At 48.1% G+C, this 20,333-nt stretch overlaps 3 protein-coding genes and 1 long non-coding RNA gene across 4 annotated transcripts in view; all 4 read left to right on the top strand.

The window, feature by feature from the left end:
- The first annotated feature begins 633 nt into the window (after positions 1-633).
- LOC118425408 (probable E3 ubiquitin-protein ligase HECTD4) lies at positions 634-4,255 on the top strand. The gene is made up of 6 exons (XM_035834217.1): positions 634-725; positions 1,178-1,441; positions 1,956-2,145; positions 2,935-3,039; positions 3,324-3,597; positions 4,125-4,255. Exons 1-6 carry the CDS (start codon positions 640-642, stop codon positions 4,253-4,255), a joined length of 1,050 nt encoding a protein of 349 aa, XP_035690110.1. The 5' UTR covers positions 634-639.
- Positions 4,256-4,464: 209 nt separating this feature from the next.
- Positions 4,465-12,287, top strand: LOC118425407 (probable E3 ubiquitin-protein ligase HECTD4). The gene is made up of 10 exons (XM_035834216.1): positions 4,465-4,618; positions 5,122-5,288; positions 8,731-8,877; positions 9,448-9,632; positions 10,172-10,325; positions 10,591-10,728; positions 11,018-11,151; positions 11,427-11,619; positions 11,929-12,007; positions 12,201-12,287. The coding sequence occupies exons 2-10, from the start codon at positions 5,200-5,202 to the stop codon at positions 12,285-12,287; spliced, it is 1,206 nt and encodes a 401-aa protein (XP_035690109.1). The 5' UTR covers positions 4,465-4,618; positions 5,122-5,199.
- On the top strand, positions 5,599-7,342 carry LOC118425468. The gene is made up of 2 exons (XR_004832297.1): positions 5,599-6,273; positions 6,678-7,342. It is a non-coding gene; the product is annotated as an uncharacterized LOC118425468 (long non-coding RNA).
- Positions 12,288-13,529: 1,242 nt separating the features above from the next.
- LOC118425406 (probable E3 ubiquitin-protein ligase HECTD4) overlaps positions 13,530-20,333 on the top strand; it is an 11,652-nt gene continuing 4,848 nt past the window's right edge. The window contains exons 1-11 of the mRNA XM_035834215.1: positions 13,530-13,565; positions 13,878-14,057; positions 15,478-15,636; positions 16,313-16,488; positions 16,985-17,100; positions 17,583-17,686; positions 18,154-18,315; positions 18,539-18,687; positions 19,253-19,300; positions 19,368-19,611; positions 20,034-20,280. Of these exons, the coding sequence (XP_035690108.1) occupies positions 13,533-13,565; positions 13,878-14,057; positions 15,478-15,636; positions 16,313-16,488; positions 16,985-17,100; positions 17,583-17,686; positions 18,154-18,315; positions 18,539-18,687; positions 19,253-19,300; positions 19,368-19,611; positions 20,034-20,280 (1,618 nt within the window). The 5' untranslated portion in view covers positions 13,530-13,532. The remainder of the gene's footprint in view (positions 13,566-13,877; positions 14,058-15,477; positions 15,637-16,312; positions 16,489-16,984; positions 17,101-17,582; positions 17,687-18,153; positions 18,316-18,538; positions 18,688-19,252; positions 19,301-19,367; positions 19,612-20,033; positions 20,281-20,333) is intronic.

Below are 20,333 nucleotides of genomic sequence, written 5' to 3'. Positions count from 1 at the left end.
GCCACACAGACACACACACACACAGACTGGCCTACAACATGCTGCATATCCTGTACAGGGGGCCGGAGGTCACTCAGGAGGAACAGGCCTGCGGGCACCTGCTCAAGTCTCGCCTGCTGCAGAGGTGAGGACAGACACACACACGCACACACACACACACACACACACACACACGGACAGACACACACACGGACACACACACAGACACACACACACACACAGACACACACACACACACACACACATGCACACACACACAGGCCTGCAGCATGTTGCACATCCTGTACCGGGGGCCGGAGGTCACACAGGAGGAACAGGCCTGCGGACACCTGCTCAAGTCTCGCCTGCTGCAGAGGTGAGGACACACACAGACACAAGGACACACGGACAGACATGCACACACACACACACATGCACACACACACACACATGCACACACACAGACACACACACACACAGACTGGCCTACAACATGCTGCATATCCTGTACAGGGGGCCGGAGGTCACACAGGAGGAACAGGCCTGCGGACACCTGCTCAAGTCTCGCCTGCTGCAGAGGTGAGGACACACACAGACACACGGACACACGGACAGACATGCACACACACACACGGACACACACACAGACTGGCCTGCAACATGCTGCACATCCTGTACCGGGGGCCGGAGGTCACACAGGAGGAACAGGCCTGCGGACACCTGCTCAAGTCTCGCCTGCTGCAGAGGTAACCCTAACCCTGCACACACACACACACACCTGTTCACACAGACACACACACACACACACACACACACACACACAGTCCTGCAACATGCTGCACATCCTGTACCGGGGGCCAGAGGTTACACAGGAGGAACAGGCCTGCGGACACCTGCTCAAGTCTCGCCTGCTGTAGAGGTAACCTTAACCCTACACACACACCAAAACACACACACACACATGGACAGATAGACAAATATAGGTACACAGTGTCGCATTCAGCAGTTGCCTCTTTGGTTCTCTCAGATAAGTGAGTAGGGTCTCACACAGCAGTTTTCCTTTTATACTCCATGAGGTATGTAATGCAGGTTTCACATTATGATAGTAGTTGTCCCCACCAATGTGTTTTGAAAGGAAAGTCTCATGCAGCAGGTGTGTGTGAAAGGTCTCACACATCAGTTTCCCATGTTTCCCCAGGTGCGTGTGGAAGGTGGAGTGTGGTACGGTGATCTCCCCGGTGACCCCCCCTCCCCACCTGGAGGGGTCGGAGCTGACCTTGACCCAGCTGTCGGGGACGGACACGGAGAAGGAGCCGTCGTCGTCTGACGAGGGGACGCCGATGGACGAGGACGTGTGCGTGATGGGCGCGGTCCTGCCGCGCATCAAACTCTCGCCCGCCATCATGCACAAGCTCCGCAAGCTGTCGGGAAGGGCGGCTCTGCAGTTCAGACCAAGCATAAGGTGGGACAACATAACGTTACCTAACTATAACACTAACCCTGCCGCGGATCAAACTCTCGCCCGCCATCATGCACATTTAGCTCCGCAAGCTGTCGGGAAGGGCGGCTCTGCAGTTCAGACCAAGCATAAGGTGGGACGTCCTGAACACTAGCCCATAGCAATGTTACCTTACTCTAAGTGGTTTCCGTGGTGATAGAACCCTTACCTGTTTCCGTGGTGATAGAACCGTTACCTGTTACCATGGTGATAGAGCCTTACCTGTTTCCTCCCCTACAGAGAGGTACTCCAGCTGGATGTTCTGGAGGAGATGGTGGTTTCCGTGGTGATAGAACTGTTACCTGTTACCATGGTGATAGAACCTTACCTGTTTCCTCCCCTACAGAGAGGTACTCCAGCCGGATGTTCTGGAAGAGACGGTGGTTTCCGTGGTGATAGAACCTTTACCTGTTACCATGGTGATAGAACCTTTACCTGTTACCATGGTGACAGAACTTTACCAGTTTCCTCCCTACAGAGAGGTTCTGCAGCCGGATGTTCTGGAGGAGACGGTGGTTTCCGTGGTGATAAAGCACCTGGGGCTGTTTGAGATTCTGCAGCAGCTCAGCGTGAGCGAGGAGGGAACCCAGACGGCAGACTTCCAGCTGCTCTGTGACATCATGGCTGAGACCTTCAAGAAACTCAACGCCTTGGAGAGGCAGCTACAGGTGAGATGAACCTTCTTAAGACACTAAAGATCTTACAGAGGCAGCTGCAGGTGAGATGAACCTTCTTAAGACACTACAGATCTTATAGATGCAGCTACATGTGAGATAAAGCTTCTTAAGAAACTCAACGCCTTGGAGAGGCAGCTGCAGGTGAGATGAACCTTCTTAAGACACTACAGATCTTATAGATGCAGCTACATGTGAGATAAAGCTTCTTAAGAAACTCAACGCCTTGGAGAGGCAGCTGCAGGTGAGATGAACCTTCTTAAGACACTACAGATCTTATAGATGCAGCTACATGTGAGATAAAGCTTCTTAAGAAACTCAACGCCTTGGAGAGGCAGCTGCAGGTGAGATGAACCTTCTTAAGACACTAAAGATCTTACAGAGGCAGCTGCAGGTGAGATGAACCTTCTTAAGACACTACAGATCTTATAGATGCAGCTACATGTGAGATAAAGCTTCTTAAGAAACTCAACGCCTTGGAGAGGCAGCTACAGGTGAGATGAAGCTTCTCAAGACACTAAAGACCTTATAGAGGCAGCTACAGGTGAGATAAACCTTCTTAAGAAACTAGCTACAGAAACTAAATATTTTATAGAAGCAGCTACAGGTGAGTGAAACCTTCTCAAGACACTAAAGATAGAGGCAGCTACAGGTGAGATAAACAGTCTATTGTTTTCTCATGTGTTTTCTTAAAGATTATATTACAACGACTTAGAGATCTGTTCTGGATTATTGGTAGTCTGCGGTTTAACCTTGGATTGCCATGTTTGCCCTTGACCCCAGGCGCTGGCTGAGATGGAGCAGAAGTGGCAGAACGATGTGGAGGACGCAGGTCAAGGTCAACTGCAGGACAACACGCCCTTCTTCATGAACTTCCACCTGCAGGAGGTAGGGGCGCTTCCCTGGCATCTGCTATATGTGCTCTTTCTGATGAAATGTTTACTGTTCTTACTCTTGGCACCAAACAGTTGTTCAGACTTCAGAGAAATAACCAAAAATTGATTTTTCATTGCCTTTTTTTCCATTTCTTTCAAGCCGGCAGAAAAGTGAGCTCATTTGAACATTATCATGTAATAAAAATCTAAACTTGCAATATTAAATGTAGCATTTAGTTTCCTGTGGTCTGTGTGACTTATAGGAGTTCTGTGTTGACCTTTCACCTTCCTCTTCAGACCACGCGGAAGGACCTTGCCCTGCTGTGTTACTTAAAGGAGGTGGAGCTGAACCTGGTTGACCTTGAGGGAACCATTAAGACGCTGAAGGAGCTGTTTGACAAGGACGTCTCCACGGCGACCAAAAAGGACGGGCAGGAGAAGCCGTTCCTCCTTAAGACAAAGCTGCTCCTTGAGAAGCTGCTGGCCAGGGCGGAGCTGCTCCTCCACGTTACCATAGAAACGGAGGAGAGTGGGCCGGGATTGGCCAGAAGCATGTCCCAGCATCCCAGCGGTGAGTACTGATTGGTTGTTACCATAGAAACGGAGGAGAGTGGGCCGGGATTGGCCAGGAGCATGTCCCAGCATCCCAGCGGTGAGTACTGATTGGTTGTTACCATAGAAACGGAGGAGAGTGGGCCGGGATTGGCCAGGAGCATGTCCCAGCATCCCAGCGGTGAGGACTGACTAGTTGCTGTTGTTCACTTGTAGTGCCTAGTGGCACAAAGGTCTCCAAGATTCCTTGTTGTTTATACATAATATTATAGATGTAATTGGAAGGTTCTAGTGTCAATTATGTCACAATATTTACAAGTCCAGGCTGTAGAGGCTTATCCCCTGATGCAAAAATGATTTTTTTCTTTCTTCGAGTCCTGCAGTTTGGCACTGTTTTGTGTAGCTCAGGACCATGGAGTGGAGCGGGTGTTTGTTGTTCTGCAAATCATGTTCATTGAGTTGCCGTTCCTACCCCCCCTCCCCAGGCATGCCCCCCGGTGCAGACACCCCCCTAAAGGTTGTTGTTCATGTCTTCTACCCCCCCAGGCATGCCCCCCAGCACAGACACCCCCCTGGTGTCCCCGCACCTGGCCAGGAGCATCTCAGCCCCCTCCACCTTCGACGCTGAGTCTGGGGGGATCTCCCAGGGCAGAGACCTGAACAGCGCGGGCAGGTAGGATTAAGATTTTTATTATTTTGATTTTGTTGTAGGCAATGATCATTAATTTTATCTAATGCAAGTTAGTTAGGTCCCAGTTGTTGTGAGTGATGTTTGTTTGTTTGTTTGTTTGTTGTCAGGTGGAAGCACCAGCGAGGCCAGGCTGTGTTCCTACAGGAGCTGGTCGAGGACCGGGGCAGACCGGACAAACCGGCGCTGATGTTTGTTTGTTTGTTTGTTTGTTGTTAGATGGAAGCGCCAGCGAGGCCAGGCTGTGTTCCTACAGGAGCTGGTTGAGGACCGGGGAAAGCCGGACAAACCGGCGCACGCCGTCCTGCTGGACCAGCTCTTCAGCTTCATCGGCAGCAACCTGGAGGAACATGTAACCATGGCAACTCACTTCTGTTACCATAGCAACTAGCTTCTGTAACCATGGCAACTACCTTCTGTAGCTATGGAACCTAACAATAATAGGCATGACAGCTCACTTCTTTTGCCATGGCAACTAGGTTTTGTTACCACGGCAACTGACTTCTGTAACCATGGCAACTGACTTCTGTAACCATGGCAACTCACTTCTGTACCCATGGCAACTCACTTCTATGAGTCACTATTCAAACTGACTTCTGTAACCATGGCAACTGATTTTGTAATGTCAGTTGTAACCAATGGCAACTGACTTCTATAGTGCATGTATAAGAGGCTGAATGATTATAGGGAGGGAGGGGGGAATGTGGAGTGACCAGTGTACAACAGAAACTCTGTCCCTCAGGTGTTGTGTTTTTGGGAGGTGAGGGGAATGTTGAGTGACAGGAACTCTGTCCCGCAGGTGTCGTGTTTTTGGGAGGGAATGTTGAGTGACAGAAAGCTCTGTATGTCCCGCAGGTGTCGTGTTCCAGTTTCCTGTCGGCCGCGTCCGTCCGCTGGCAGCGTGGGAACTCTCGTAAACAGGCGCTCGTGCACATGGTGGAGCTGCTGACGGCCGCGGCCAGGGTCGGCGGGGCAACGCACCTGGTCTCCGCGGTGACGTCGGTGCTGCAGCATGGACCAAAGTAAGGACCAAAGTTCATACCTGACTCAATCATGCACTTTCGCCCTTATCTGTTTGAGCTAATGTTTTAAAGTCATCCTGCATTTTCTGTGCTAAGATGAGTGAGTGAGTGTGTGAAAGAGTGAGAGTGAGTGAATGAATGAGAATTAAAGTAATTATCTGTGCCCCCTGCAGAGTTGAGGAGCTGACGTGTGGAGGCATGGTGAACTATGAGTGAGTGAGTGAGTGAGTGAGTGAGTGAGTGAGTGAATGAGTGTACTAGTAATTCCCTATTTCCTGCCAAGTTGAGGAGCTGACTTGTGTAGGCATGGTAGGGAGGCCCACACTACTTTCGGTAACAGATGTGGCATGTTTAGAAACAAATATCTCTTTATTGGCGCCCTGTACGGCAATTTTGATAGCATTTTCTAAATCAGCGTAAAAAGTTTACCTAGCATAGTTATTTTCACATTTCTCCGGCAACGCAAACTAACGTTATCGCAGTTTAAAAATCGATGAAAAGTGTCCGCGCGCCCATGGTTTACGCGCTGCCCGCCCGTGACCCAGTTTTCCGCGCTGCGTCCTGCACTTCCGGGTTCAACCCGCGCGCCAGGCTAAAATGTAACTATTTCTTTGATTCGTCGGCGCCTCGCGGTAAATTCAAATAGAGCCAATCAAAGGTTTCCTTATAAAGCCAACAGTTCTGGCTACGTCATATCCCGCCCACTCTGAACAGCTGCGGAAGTCTCTTTTCAAAAGCGAAGTTGACGAGAATACATCGACGTATTTTCGCTGTATTTTTGACATCTCTTAATTTTCGGAAAAGCGGGTTTTACAGTCGATAGATAACATATGAAGGGACATACTGACGGAGTTTTATGAATTTCCGTGCAAAAATGTTTGCGTGCCGCCGTCCGAAAGACCGCGGAAAACTCTACGGTGACCCAATTCACAGCTCCCGGCCGACCCTCCCCCTCACGGACGGTGATTCAACGCGGACATTTTCGGTAATAATCGTTTTTTTAACGTAGTCTTGGTAGCAAAATATGAATTCTAGGAAGGATGTGGGTTTCAGAATTATCTTAGATGATATTTGATATCGATATATTTGAATTTTTCACGCAATATATATGCCTATAAAGTTGACAAGCATACTGTAGCAGAAGAGGGAGGGGGGCTTCATTCGTAGTATGGTGTATGTGATTCAACGTATGGGGTTAAGACTCTAATAACGTTTTTGCGAAGCAAGATGCGGCGGGTTCCATTACCTATCAAAATAGAATTTGAAAAAATTTTGACTTAAATTAATGCTTTCAATGTATTTTGATAATTCTAATTTTAGTACTTTTAGTCATGCTGGAATAAGATATGTTTGGAAGGTAAAGATTTTGTTTTAATGTTACACTTACAGGTATATATTGCTGGAATCTACCCAAAGGACTACAGCTAAGCTGACCTTTTAGAGCTGCAATATTCCAGTGTCAAGTTCCAAGATAAAGGAGAAGTCATTCATGCAAGAAACATTGAATCGTGACTCAAACAAAACAACTTCATGACAGACACAGCATCTTGCTCTGTTGGCTACATGAGTTTGGAGGATTGGACACAATTTGCTGCACTGCAAAAGTTTTGGTTCAAAATGCAAATTGGTGGTCGCACTGAGTACTGTACAGCAAATTAGTGAAGAACTACAATACACGACGAAACAGCATGGTAAGGTGAAAGCATGATAATCCAGCCACCTGGCTGGTACGACAAGAGAAATTTGTCAAAGTTTGTGCTATGTATACTGCCAGGAAAGGACAGAGGAATAAAACACTGTGGAGAACCTTTGAAAGAAGGACAACTAAGAGAAATCTACAAAGAAGAGGAATCATGAAAGAAAGAAGAAAAGACAAGCATGTGATTGTGACGAAAGAAGGACAAGAAAAGACAGCTTGTTTAGACATTATAAAAAAGCGAACTCGTCACAAACCATCGCAAAGTACCAGACATGACAGGCCTGGAACTGGAATTTCAGCTTTGGGCTGAACTACCCCGATTGGGGATGAACATCATTGACTCTGGCAGAATTTATTGTCTCAGCAAACAAAATGTAGAAAACAAAAAAACATGATGATGTTGAGGACTACTTACCTCTTGCTTCTGTAGCATATAATGAAGAGGACATTTTTCTCACGGCCCTTAGGAGAAACGATGCTGACGCTGACATTCCACTGTCAGCTTTTCATTTTATTTATTGCATATAGGGTTATAAAATGCATAGTTGATTATGCTGTACTTGATGGATATGGAGTTTTGTACTGTTTCTCTAGCCACCCTTCAAACTGTGAGACAGTGTAATTTATATAAGGGCTGAGATGTTGTTTTCCTTTGTCAAGGGGGAGGGGGGCACCATGTACAATATGCAATTATGTAATGACTTATTAAGGTAATGAAACGCATAGTTAATTATGCTGTACTTGTTCAACTTGTGACTTTGTACTGATCTCCACCATTCTGATTCCAGCCACCCTTCAAACTGTGAGTGTAATTTATATAAGGGCTGAGATGTTGTTTTCCTTTGTCAAGGGGGAGGGGGGCACCATGTGCAATATGCATATGTAATGATTTATGAAGGTCATGAAATGCATACAGTTGAAGATAGGAATAAATAGAGTTGACAGCTTATACAACTTGTTCTTTTTTGTTATGGTATGAAGTTTCGTCTTTGTAGTATGTTGACAACTGAAAATATTCCCATATCTTAAGTGATCTGTGTTAAGCATGCAGGGGGGAGGGGGGCGCCATCATACAAATAAGCATTTTTAACTGCACATACTGCGCTTTAGGGATTTCACAGAAGATTCATAATGTATAAGATTATTGTATGTGGTGGGTACATAGGATTGATAATTGATCAAGAGCGCTGGAAGCCTTAATTACTTTAATAATATGACGTAGATATGCTATATCATTAACTATACTGGGAACCTAATTTGCATAAAATTTGCATAAATCAGCCTAAATTTCATATTTTTCTTATTGATTATGGTGTTTGGTCCAAAGCCTTATCAAATGGTGCAAATCGCAGCTTTCTACGACTTAAAATAAAAAATCACATTTTTTTAGGTTATTGACACTGTCAATTCAATGCTTAACTATGGGGCAAAAATGCTCTCGGAAGCAAGTTCGATGACCAAGTTTTTGACCTTCCCGATATCGTAGAAGGTTGAAATTTTCAGGACATACTAAACTTACTTAGTACTACCAGGAAATCCACACAAAATGACAAATAGATGTCAAAAATAGAAATTCCAGCCTTTCAAAAATGGTAATTGTGATAAAATTTGGGTGTGGGCCTCCCTAGGCATGGTGAACCATGAGTGAGTGAGTGAGTGAGTGAGTGAGTGAGTGAGTGAGTGAGTGAGTGAGTGAGTGGATGAGAGAGTGAGTGAGTGAGCAATGTTCTGTGTTACCTGCAGGGTTGAGGAGCTCACCTGTGGAGGCATGGTGAACCAGGTGCGTGAGGCGTTTGCTGAGACGATGACCTCCGTGGTGCAGCTGGCCTCCACCTACCCCATCGCATGTTCCAACAGCATCGGCCTGCTCTGTGTCATCCCTTACACAAGGTACGGAGGTCAAGGTTCACTATAGGTCAAAGTTTACCATTGGTTATGGTTCACAATAGGTCAAAGTTTACTCTTACCCAAACCCATGATATGTTGCAAGCATCCATCTGCTCTGTGCCATTTCATACACCAGGTCCATAGGCTGAGTTGTTTTTTAGGTCAAGGTTCACCAATTTTTCAGATAGGTCAGAATCCAATCTAACCCAAACCCATTTCCTTTTCCAACAGCATCAGCCAGATCTGTGATATTCAATACACCAAGCAAGTACACACGTCAGGCAAAGGTTCACATACTATAGGTCAGGGTTCACAAGGTGTGCAGCCTGAGCAGCTACCGCGACCAGAGCAACACTTAAACCTCACACCTGTTCTGTACTGTTCTGTACTGTTCTGTTGTGTTCTGTTGTGTTCTGTAGAGCTGAGGAGTGTTGCCTGGTGAGGAGCGGCCTGGTGCAGCTGTTAGATAAGCTGTGCAGCCTGAGCAGCTACTGGGACCACAGCAACACTTAAACCTCACACCTGTTCTGTACTGTTCTGTACTGTTCTGTTGTGTTCTGTACTGTTCTGTAGAGCGGAGGAGCGTTGCCTGGTGAGGAGCGGCCTGGTGCAGCTGTTGGATAAACTGTGCAGCCTGAGCAGCTACAGGGACCAGAGCAACACGGAGACCCAGACCATGAAGCAGCGAGTGTCGGCCATGGCGTGGGCGGGGTTCCAGGTGCTGTCCAACCGCTGCGTCATGTGGGAGGACGAGGAAGGTCAGTAGCCAACGTTGGTGTGATACCCCAGTAACTAACATTGGTGTGATATCCAGTAACTAACATTGGTGTGATACACCAGTTACTAACATTGGTGTGATACCAAAGTTACTAACATTGGTGTGATACCCCTGTTACTAACGTTGGTGTGATACCTTACTAGCAAATGACACCTTAGTAACAAACGCCAGGGTGATACCCAAGTAGCAAACGTCGATGTGATACCCAGTAACAAACATTGGTGTGATACAACAGTAACAAATATTCCTGACAAATGTATGAGACCATTATAACAAACATTGGTACCTAGAAATAAACATGAGTGTGACACCCCTTTAACAAACGTTGGTGTGACACCTCTGTAACAAACGTTGGTGTGACACCCCTGTATCAAACATTGGTGTGACGCCCGTAAAAATGTCAGTGTGACGCCCCTATAACAAACATTGGTGTGACACCCCTATAACAAACGTTGGTGTGACACCCCTGTATCAAACATTGGTGTGACACCCCTATAACAAACGTTGGTGTGACACCAGGTGCGGCCAGTGCGGTGGAACACAGCGGCTTGGCGCGGCAGGTCTCGGCCCTCCTGACCAATCACCTGGCCCGAGCCACCGAGTGCAGCGGAGACGAGGCTGCTGGGACAGAGGCTCTCCAGGAGGTTCTCAGTCTACTCAATAACCTGTCCAGGTAGGAAGGCTCTCTGAGAGGTTTCCAGTCTCTGGAATTATAGTTTTTCATTGTGTAAAGCCATTGAGACACATTTCCATTTTTTAAGTAGAGTAGAGGCGAGTTGTTTCAGCAGTAGGAGTGTTGACTCCAGTTTGGGCTGCTCTTCAATTCAGGATATCAACAATGTTGGTTTTAGTGAAAGATCTAGTGCCCTGACCTAGTAGACAACTGGATTTAATCTCTGTTGAGATTTCTTACAAAAGACTTGACCTTACCTGCCCAGGAGTAAGCTGGGGAAGGCGATCCTCAGCCAGCCGGCGTGCGTCTCCAAACTGCTGTCACTTTTACTGGACCAGCGCCCCTCCCCCAAGCTGGTGCTGATAGTACTGCAGCTGTGCCGAGTGGCACTACCGCTCATCAGGTATGTACTGTACATTACTGCCCCCTAGCTGGTGCTGACAGCTGTGCAGGGTGGCTCTACCACTTTTAAGGTGGGTCAGGAATTCAATAAAAATTCAGTGTGGAGGCTGTTGAGTAGTTCAGTAAGAGCCCTTTGTCCCCCACAGTACGGAGGACTGTGAGTAGTATACTAAGAGCCTTTTGTCCCCCCACAGTGCGGAGGACTGTGAGTAGTATACTAAGAGCATTTTGTCCCCCCACAGTGTGGAGGACTGTGAGTAGTATACTAAGAGCCTTTTGTCCCCCCACAGTGCGGAGGACTGTGAGAATATCCAGCTGCCCTGCTGGGGGCAGGACATGCACGTGTTCGAGGGCGGGATCCAGGACCCGGCCGCCCGCATCGCCAGTCTGCTGCTCGCCAAGCTCGGAGACTACGTCGTTCCTGGTACGCTACTCTTCTTCATACGAGCTTAGATGGGTCAAAAATTATTTAGTAATTAAGCTAGTTTATCTAAGTTAGTAACTGTTGTGAACAGCCACTCTTGCTGGCTCTTCTTACATCTGTGCCCATCAGATGCTCAGCTGCACCTGTCCATCATGCTTGTTTGTTTGTTCAAGCACTAAGCCCTGTATCATGTTTTTTTGTTTTTCTTGTTTGTTTGTTTAGGTGCCCAGACGGCCCTGTATCATGTTTGTTTATTTGTTTGTTTGTTTGTTTAGGTGCCCAGACGGCCCTGTCCCTTGCATCCCCCGACCACAGCCAGCCATCGGCGCCAGCCTCGGCAGCAGTGCATGGTGGGACGGGCGATCGGGAACGGCTGGAGGAGACCGAGGCCCAGGACGGGCGCATCGCGGTGTACGTGCACAAACGGGAGGACCAGTCGTCGCACGAGGTCATACAGCCGCTGCTCAGGTAAGGAGGGTTTCTCTACACTCCTTCGCATGGCTTAGGGTATAAAACCTGCTCTGCAACAAGCTCAGTGTCACTGACGAAAACAGTGGATGCTACCTGGATTGTCTGAATGTTTCCAAAATCATATCCAGTTGCTTGAGTAACTGCTTTTAGCGTAGTCTTATTACCTGGATTTCTTACCCTGATTGTCATCATGATAAGGAGGGTTGTCATAGATGCCAGATTGGGGAAATTTTCAATGCAAATCTAGAGTGCCTGGTTTTGATGCCTGTCGTCAGTGCCCGACCTTTGACCTGAACTGTTTTCCAGTTGCGACGGGCGCCCGTTCCGACTGGGCAGCGGAGCCAACATGGAGAAGGTGGTCAGGATGGACAGAGACCTCACCAGGGTGAGTAAAATACACACATTGCCATTTTGCTCCATGCAGCGCCCCCTGCTGGATGGCATTGGTGCTGCACATGTATCCTTCCTCTGACTGGCTCCCATCCAAAACAGTGCCGGAGACTTGGAAATGATTGTTAGATTTTAAAGGAAAATAAAATGCATCTTTTTACAATTCTCTCTGCATGTATTATTGACAGAGTGGCCGTGCAGAGGTTATCACAGAAGACACCTATCCACCGTCTAACTGGCTCCTGTCAGAAACAGTGCCTAGTAAATGGATGTAAGATTTTTAAGAGAATGTTTTCATAATTCTGCATGTATTTCCTGACAGAGTGGCCGTGCGGAGGTTATCACGGAAGATGCGGTGACGGCGATCCGGCGCGCGGCGAAGTGGGCGCAGGCGGGGCTGGTGGTCAGCACGGGACCGCCTGTGGACGGGACCGGTCAGGAGGGCGGCAGCACCGACCGCAAGAGGATGGCGTCATCCGCCGTGTGTCGGGAGAAAAACGCAGAGTTGGCGAGGTTAGGAAGAATATGGGACCATATTGTATAAATTGTATAGACTTTATCAGAAATTCTTAATTTGAATGTGTAAACTTGTGTGATTTCAAAAAGTGTCAAAGCTCTCACAGTTTCAAATGATATATATGTGAAGCTTGTGGTCCTTTTTCTGCTACTTACAAACTATCTTCTGTCACCATTTTATCCTCACCATTTTCTGAGCATGCGTGGCCAGCTTTTTTCAAAAGCTCTTGTTTAACCACGACGTTCTTTCTCTCAGAGCTGACCCCGTACGACCCTTCATCAGTGGGCAGGTGGCCAACAGCATGGCAGGAGAAGTGATTGGGCTTCTGCACGGGCTCCTCACGGCACCGGAGTCCAGCACGGCACAGATCTGGGCTTCTGCTGTGGAGAGGGTGAGTTAGACACTAGTTAAACATTAGTTAGTAACTAGTTAACTAACTGCGCCTGCTGACCGCACCAGAGTCCAGCACGGCACAGATCTGGGCTTCTGCTGTGGAGAGGGTGAGTTAGACGCTAGTTAATCATTAGTTAGTAACTAGTTAACTAATCACGGGCTCCTCACCGCGCCGGAGTCCAGCACGGCACAGATCTGGGCTTCTGCTGTGGAGAGGGTGAGTTAGACACTAGTTAAACATTAGTTAGTAACTAGTTAACTAATCACGGGCTCCTCACCGTGCCGGAGTCCAGCACTGCACAGATCTGGGCTTCTGCTGTGGAGAGGGTGAGTTAGACACTAGTTAATCATTAGTTAGTAACTAGTTAACTAACCCTGGGCTGCTCACCGTGCCAGAGTCCAGCACGGCGCAGATCTGGGCTTCTGCTGTGGAGAGGGTGAGTTAGACACTAGTTAATCATTAGTTAGTAACTAGTTAACTAACCATGGGCTGCTCATCGCGCCGGAGTCCAGCACGGCGCAGATCTGGGCTTCTGCTGTGGAGAGGGTGAGTTAGACACTAGTTAAACATTAGTTAGTAACTAGTTAACTAACTGCGGCGGAGTCCAGCATGGCGCAGATCTGGGCTTCTGCTGTGGAGAGGGTGAGTTAACCTCCAGTTAACCAGCTGTCAGTCAATTGTTAATCATTCTTTACTAGCTAGTTAATCAACCATAGGTTGCTCACTGCGCATAGTTAACCCTTGACCAATGAATAATTTAGTTAATCAATCAAAGCATCAATCTGTTTAGCAATGCAAGAATTATATCCATGATATTTGACCATTTAACCTCTATTGCAGACCCATTCTGTGACCTGTGACTGGTTGACCCTGGTGCTGACCCATGTCCTGACCTTTGACCCTTATGACCCTTAATGCTGACCCATGCCCTAACCTCTGACCTTTATGCCCCAGGTGCTGACCCATGCCCTGCTGTGCCTGCCCACGCTGCTGAGCCAGTCGGATGTGGTGTTGTCACCGTCCTCCAGCACGCCAGCCATCACAGACTTCCTGACCACCGCGCGCCAGGTCGTGGCCGCGCTCTGCGCTCTGGGAGGGTTCCGGGAGTGCGTCAAGCCGGGCACCATGGTCCAGGTACGGGGGTGTCGTAGGGCCAAGGGTGACTGAAGTCATGGTCATGTCAATGTTAAGCCGGGCACCATGGTGCAGGTATGGTTGTGACATGGTGCCAGGGGTCACTGGAGCTTTGGTGAATGATGTAGTTGATCACAATGACAGTTACTGTAAATTGATAATGGCAGCTGTGTGCTAGGGGGTTAGGTTCTAAAAGTGTGTCATGTCAGCTACCATATGCATGGTGTAGGTACAGTAACCAGAAGTCAGGTACAATCATTATCATAATGGTGGCTTCTAGTATTGGTCAGTTCAACCACAATGTTTATAGTTAAACTTTTATTGATAATGGCAGCTGTGTGTGTGTGTGTATGCTAGGAGTTTTCCAAGTCAGCAACCATTCTGCAAGTAGAGCTAATTTTCCTTAAGGTACATGATACAGTGGCCAGCATGTGGGTTTATTTCTACAGAGATATGTGATGTGATGCAGGTAGTTTCAGCACAGGTTAATAAACCAATCCTATTATTGAGTGTAGTAGGTAACCTGTGTCGCCCCCCGTCTCTGTCCCACAGATAGCAGGGGAGGGGATGCAGGCGGTTTCAGCACTGGTTGATAACCTGTTAGTGAGTGTAGTGAGGTAACCTGTGTCGCCCCCCGTCTGTCACACAGATAGCAGGAGAGGGGATGCAGGCGGTTTCAGCACTGGTTGATAACCTGTTAGTGAGTGTAGTGAGGTAACCTGTGTCGCCCCCCGTCTCTCCCACAGATAGCAGGAGAGGGGATGCAGGCGGTTTCAGCACAGGTTGATAACCTGTTAGTGAGTGTAGCGAGGTAACCTGTGTCGCCCCCCGTCTGTCACACAGATAGCAGGAGAGGGGATGCAGGCGGTTTCAGCACTGGTTGATAACCTGTTAGTGAGTGTAGTGAGGTAACCTGTGTCGCCCCCCGTCTCTCCCACAGATAGCAGGAGAGGGGATGCAGGCGGTTTCAGCACAGGTTGATAACCTGTTAGTGAGTGTAGCGAGGTAACCTGTGTCGCCCCCCGTCTCTGTCCCAGAGATAGGAGGGGATGCAGGCAGTTTCAGCACAGGTTGATAACCTGTTAGTGAGTGTAGTGAGGTAACCTGTGTCGCCCCCCCGTCTCTCCCACAGATAGCAGGAGAGGGGATGCAGGCGGTTTCAGCACAGGTTGATAACCTGTTAGTGAGTGTAGCGAGGTAACCTGTGTCGCCCCCCGTCTCTGTCCCAGAGATAGGAGGGGATGCAGGCAGTTTCAGCGCAGGTTGATAACCTGTTAGTGAGTGTAGTAGGTAACCTGTGTCGCCCCCCGTCTGTCCCACAGATAGCAGGGGAGGGGATGCAGGCGGTTTCAGCGCTGGTTGATAACCTGTTAGTGAGTGTAGTAGGTAACCTGTGTCGCCCCCCGTCTCTGACCCACAGATAGCAGGAGAGGGGATGCAGGCGGTTTCAGCGCAGGTGGTCTCCATCTCCGAGCAGCAGGGCGTGGCCACCGTCCGGTTTGAGAACGCCGACAAGATGACGATCTCCTCGGAAACGCTGCAGGTTCCCCTCAGTAGGATACAGCCGCCAAAAGCCGAGGTAACTGAGGCACCGTCTATCTAATCTATTATCATATGCTTACAGATTTAGAGCTAAAACTGTGTAAGACTATACCAATTTGTTTTATCTCTGATCTGATGATTGATGATAATTATGGCAACTTTTTTCAGGTGAGGATCACTCAAGTTTGGTAGTGTTGAAACAACTCAGGCCACACCAAATTGAGTTTTTAATTTTAATTTGGGTTTTTACCTTTTCCAAACTGAAGTAATGTTTTAGCATCAAATGTGTATTTATTACCGGATAAGGTGGCAGGGAGAAGCCAGGAGGCCAAAAGCTACACTGCTGAATTGGAAGAAGAACAATTTTCTGCATACACTTTTCACAGTTTCAGGCTTTATAGGCTGAAATGTAAGAAACAACAAAACAGAGTCTGAGGGGGTGTCTTCAGTTTCAGGGAGTAGATGTTGGTAGTCTGAGTCTGGCTGTTTTGATGTTAGCTTGCCTAATTTGATGGTGCTCATCAAGGCCCAGAAGTCAGACTGGACTTGGTACGTCGACCCAGTTGTGTAGTAGTTGCATTTCAGTCCTTGACCAACAAATGAGTAGCTTGTCAGCTGAAACTAAACAGTTACTGAATTATGATACATGTTCTCGGGCTATAATGTACACAGTCTTAATAACCAAACTAAACTGTTTGTGATCCCTCCCCCAGCCGCTGCCCCTGGACCAGCTGTCCATGACAGAGAAGGTGATCGAGGCTCAGAAGGCGTTGCTGGCGCCCCAGGATGGACAGTGCATGCCGGCCGTACAGGCACCGCTTCCCACGGGCACGGACGGGAGCTCCGCACTCATGGCAGCCGTCAGGGTCATGGCCGAGATCAGGACCAGGTGGGTACAGCATTCAGGGGTTCTAGTCCCAGGAATCCATGTAGTGCCCCCTGCTGGATACCATTGGTGCTGCAATATTAACCCTTCCCTGTGTCCTGCTGGTCCTGTATGGTGCATCTCCATGTAGCTCCCCCTGCTGGATACCATTGGTGCTGCAATGTTAAATAAGCTTCCCTGTTTCCTGCAGGTCCTTTATTGTGCAGCTCCATACAGCGCCCCCTGCTGGATACCATTGGTGCTGCAATGTTAACCCTTCCCTGTGTCCTGTAGGTCCTGTATGGTGTAGCTCCCCCTGCTGGATACCATTGGTGCTGCAATGTTAACCCTTCCTGTGTCCTGTAGTCCTGTATGGTGCAGCACCATGCAGCTCCCCCTGCTGGATACCATTGGTGCTGCAATGTTAACCCTTCCCTGTGTCCTGTAGGTCCTGTATGGTGCAGCTCCCCCTGCTGGATACCATTGGTGCTGCAATGTTAACCCTTCCTGTGTCCTGTAGGTCCTGTATGGTGCTGGCCACACACATGGGGGACCGGAGCTTTGCTGCCAGGTTCGTGGAAAACTCCTCATCAGTCCTCAACATCCTCCGCATCATGGCCGACGAGTTCACCGCAGGTCAGTTGTAGTGTTGTCAGTCTTTTTATTGCATTGTATTCTGTAAATATGACATATGTTTGATATCTCATTGTGTGTTCACACTGTGATAGAAATGATTTAAGCAGAAGTTGCAGCATCAATCCAACTTAAAGGTGACCGCTGGCGGATTATATGTCTTTTACTACTGTCATTGTAACTTAAAGTTTCCCCTCGTGTCATGTGACGCCTGACGGGTGTGATTTTTGTGATGACCCTATTCTGAACTGATGAAAACTGAGCAATGCCTTCCAAAATCTTCTCACCAGGAAACTTTTAAAATCGTGTATAGCAGTCTTAATTCCCTATGCTAAAATAAATTAAAGCTTTCTTACTATCTAAACATACATCGTACGTGTAGGAGAAAGACTGCCGGCAGTAGAAGCCGAGTGTGAGAGACTGCGCATGTTGCACATGGTTAAGGTTTGATGTTTTATACTGATTTTTATTGTTGTATACTGTAGGAGAGAGACTGCCGGCTGTGGAAGCTCAGTGTGAGAGACTGCGCATGCTGTACCGGGACTGTGCGCGCCCCCCTCCCCCACCCTCTGAGGGACCTGGCAGACAGGTAACATTTCTCACAACTGCTGAATTTTGTAGGTTTCCTAAATACTAAATGGATCACAAGCAACTGGGTAACTTCACTGAAGTATCAGACTTTTCATATAGCATCCACCATCTTTCATCACTACTGAAAATGAGCAAGGTCACTGAAGATAATGGATGCTGTCTGTCTTAAAATAATTTATCCAGTTGCTTGATTTATGTAAAATTTGTGTTGCGTAATGTTCTGCCTAAAAATGTTTAACCTTCGTTGATGTCTTGGAGAATTGGTTGTGAAACGTTGTTAGATTGAACTTTGACTTATTTTGAATACAATAAAACAAGTTTTAGTCAATGACGTTTATTGCTATGTAATACCTTTCTTTGCTCTTATTTCTGGGAAATATGGTGACATTGGATTGTCAGCTTTCCTCATGAGGAAATAGTCCTGCATACAGAGTCTTAAAGACAATGTTTCTTCCTTGTCCCCAGCCCAAGGAGATCACCTGGTGCACATCTCGAGTCTTCCCCCCGCCCCGATCATGCCTCTTCTCGCACGGGTTGTCGGGCGTCGCCTTCCTCGGCGACCCGAGTGCCGGGAGTGGGCTGCCCAGGGGAACGTTCCTGTACGCCTCAGCATCTGTTCCCTCACAGGTACTTAAGCCACATCAATTAGCCTTGTGTATACTTCAGTATCTGGGAAAATAAAGTCAACATGTACATGTATTGAATAACTTTTTAATTGTATATTTCTCTCTTATATTGTCACCTCTAGGCCTACTAGTACAAGCCTTATCTACATCTGCAGGTAACATTGTCTTTTTGTCATATCAACATCAATTATCTATTAATTCACTACTCGCTCCCCCCTCTGCAGGCCCCATCCTTCTACTGGGAGATCGAGGTCTGCTCCTTCGGTGAGACGGACGACGAGAGCGGACCAATCATCTCCTTCGGATTCGCTCCGACAGCGGAGAAACGTGACGGAGCCTGGACCAACCCGGTGGGAACAGTTCTCTTCCACAAGTAAGTCACGGCATTGGGATCGGACTTTTATTTTAAAATTTTCCAAAGCTCAGTCTAGCAGTCAAAACTCTGGAAACACTGGAAAAATACACCCAGCAGAAGAGGAGATATTCCCGGTGTGTATCTTTCCTTTTTTACAAAGGGTTTCTAATGTTTGCTTTGGAGGATATATATCTGAAAGGTTTCCTTATTGCGAATTAGAGACTGTCATTCCAATGTGTTTCTTATGAGTTTCAAGGTGATGAATCACTCCCAGGAGAAGACAGCAGGCTGGCAGGTCCTTGTGCTCCTGTGGGTGGAGCAATTGGTCATGGATATTAGCTATGTTTTCTATTGGATATCACATTGTGTATCTTTCAGTCATGCATTGAAATCACAATAGAAAAGTGTCCCAGTATGTGTCTACTGTATGACTGAGCTTTGTGAGGACTTTTTTTTCCAGTAACAGTGGAGGTTTGCATTGCTTCTGTTTGTCTCTATATTTGACTGTTATTATAACATTCACAAGGCAGCATTGCCATAACATACCTTTGCTGCAGGTTTAACTGGTGTTCTTTTTTTCCAGTAACGGCCGAGCCGTGCACTATAACGGCTCCAGTCTGCTGCAGTCGAAGTTTACCTGATACTTGACTTGACTACATGTACTTCAGGTGTAAATGATAATGTTATATTTTCCCCAGTAACGGCCGAGCTGTGCACTATAACGGCTCCAGCCTACTGCAGTGGAAGAGCGCCCGTCTGGACGTCACGTTGTCGGCGGGCGATGTCGCGGGAATCGGCTGGGAGCGCATCGGAGAGGCGCCCTCCGTTCAGGGCGAGCAGGTCAAGGGTCGCGTGTACTTCACGTACAACGGGCAGCGGCTGCCTGCAGTTCTGGACGACGTGTCAGGGGGCATGTGGCCCGTCATTCACATCCAGAAAAAGGTGGGTGTACATGCATGCGGCTCCCCCTGCTGGAGGGCATTGGTGCTGCAGGTGTGTGGGGTCTTGAGTAGGGCATGTTGCTGTCATTCACATCCAGAAAAAGGGGATGAACATGCATGCAGCTCCCCCTGCTTGTTGGAATTGGTGCTGCAAGTGTGTTATAAGTATCAGAGCTTGTGGCTTGTCACCCACATCGAGTAGAATTAGGTTGGTCAGACTGCACGCAGCACCCCCTGCTGGATGGAATTGGTGATGCAGGTCTAAAGTGTTGGAGCATGCAGTCTGTAAACCACATCCAGAAAGTGGAGTCAACATTCATTTAGCTCCCCCTGTTGGATGGCATTGGTGCTGCAGACCCAGGTCAGGACTTGTCAACTTTTCACCTTTTCTTGATAATAATGGTACCTTATCTCCCATTCCAGAACACCCGTATCCGAGCGAACTTTGGGTCGCGCCCGTTTGCGTTTGCGGAGGGCCAGCACCACCGTAACGCGGCGGACATGTCAGCTGACCAGACGGAGGAGATCAGCGCGACCTTTGGCCTCCTCCCGTTCCACCTGGGCGAGGACAGCGACAGCGAAACGGCCGCTGCTGGCGCCTCGGGCGAGGAGGAGAGCCCGCCCCAGGGACCCCCCGTCAGGATCGCCATGGCACCTGAGGCACAGCCACGTAAGGGTCACGGGTTTCCATAGCAACAGACTTGCCTCTATTGCAACAGACAG

The sequence above is a fragment of the Branchiostoma floridae genome, chromosome 11 (genome assembly GCF_000003815.2).
Source record: "Branchiostoma floridae strain S238N-H82 chromosome 11, Bfl_VNyyK, whole genome shotgun sequence".
Classification (NCBI taxonomy): domain Eukaryota; kingdom Metazoa; phylum Chordata; class Leptocardii; order Amphioxiformes; family Branchiostomatidae; genus Branchiostoma; species Branchiostoma floridae.
Note: the sequence above shows the minus strand (reverse complement) of the source record. Positions and strands in the feature narration are given on the sequence as shown.

Coding starts and splice junctions, on each gene's coding strand:
- LOC118425408 (XM_035834217.1), top strand. CDS start 640: ATGCTGCACATCCTGTACCGGGGGCCGGAGGTCACACAGGAGGAACAG. Junction 1,442..1,955: donor CAGTTCAGACCAAGCATAAG/GTGGGACAACAT, acceptor TCCTCCCTACAG/AGAGGTTCTGCAGCCGGATG. Junction 3,598..4,124: donor CATGTCCCAGCATCCCAGCG/GTGAGTACTGAT, acceptor CTACCCCCCCAG/GCATGCCCCCCAGCACAGAC.
- LOC118425407 (XM_035834216.1), top strand. CDS start 5,200: ATGGTGGAGCTGCTGACGGCCGCGGCCAGGGTCGGCGGGGCAACGCAC. Junction 10,326..10,590: donor CTACTCAATAACCTGTCCAG/GTAGGAAGGCTC, acceptor TTACCTGCCCAG/GAGTAAGCTGGGGAAGGCGA. Junction 11,152..11,426: donor CGGAGACTACGTCGTTCCTG/GTACGCTACTCT, acceptor TTGTTTGTTTAG/GTGCCCAGACGGCCCTGTCC.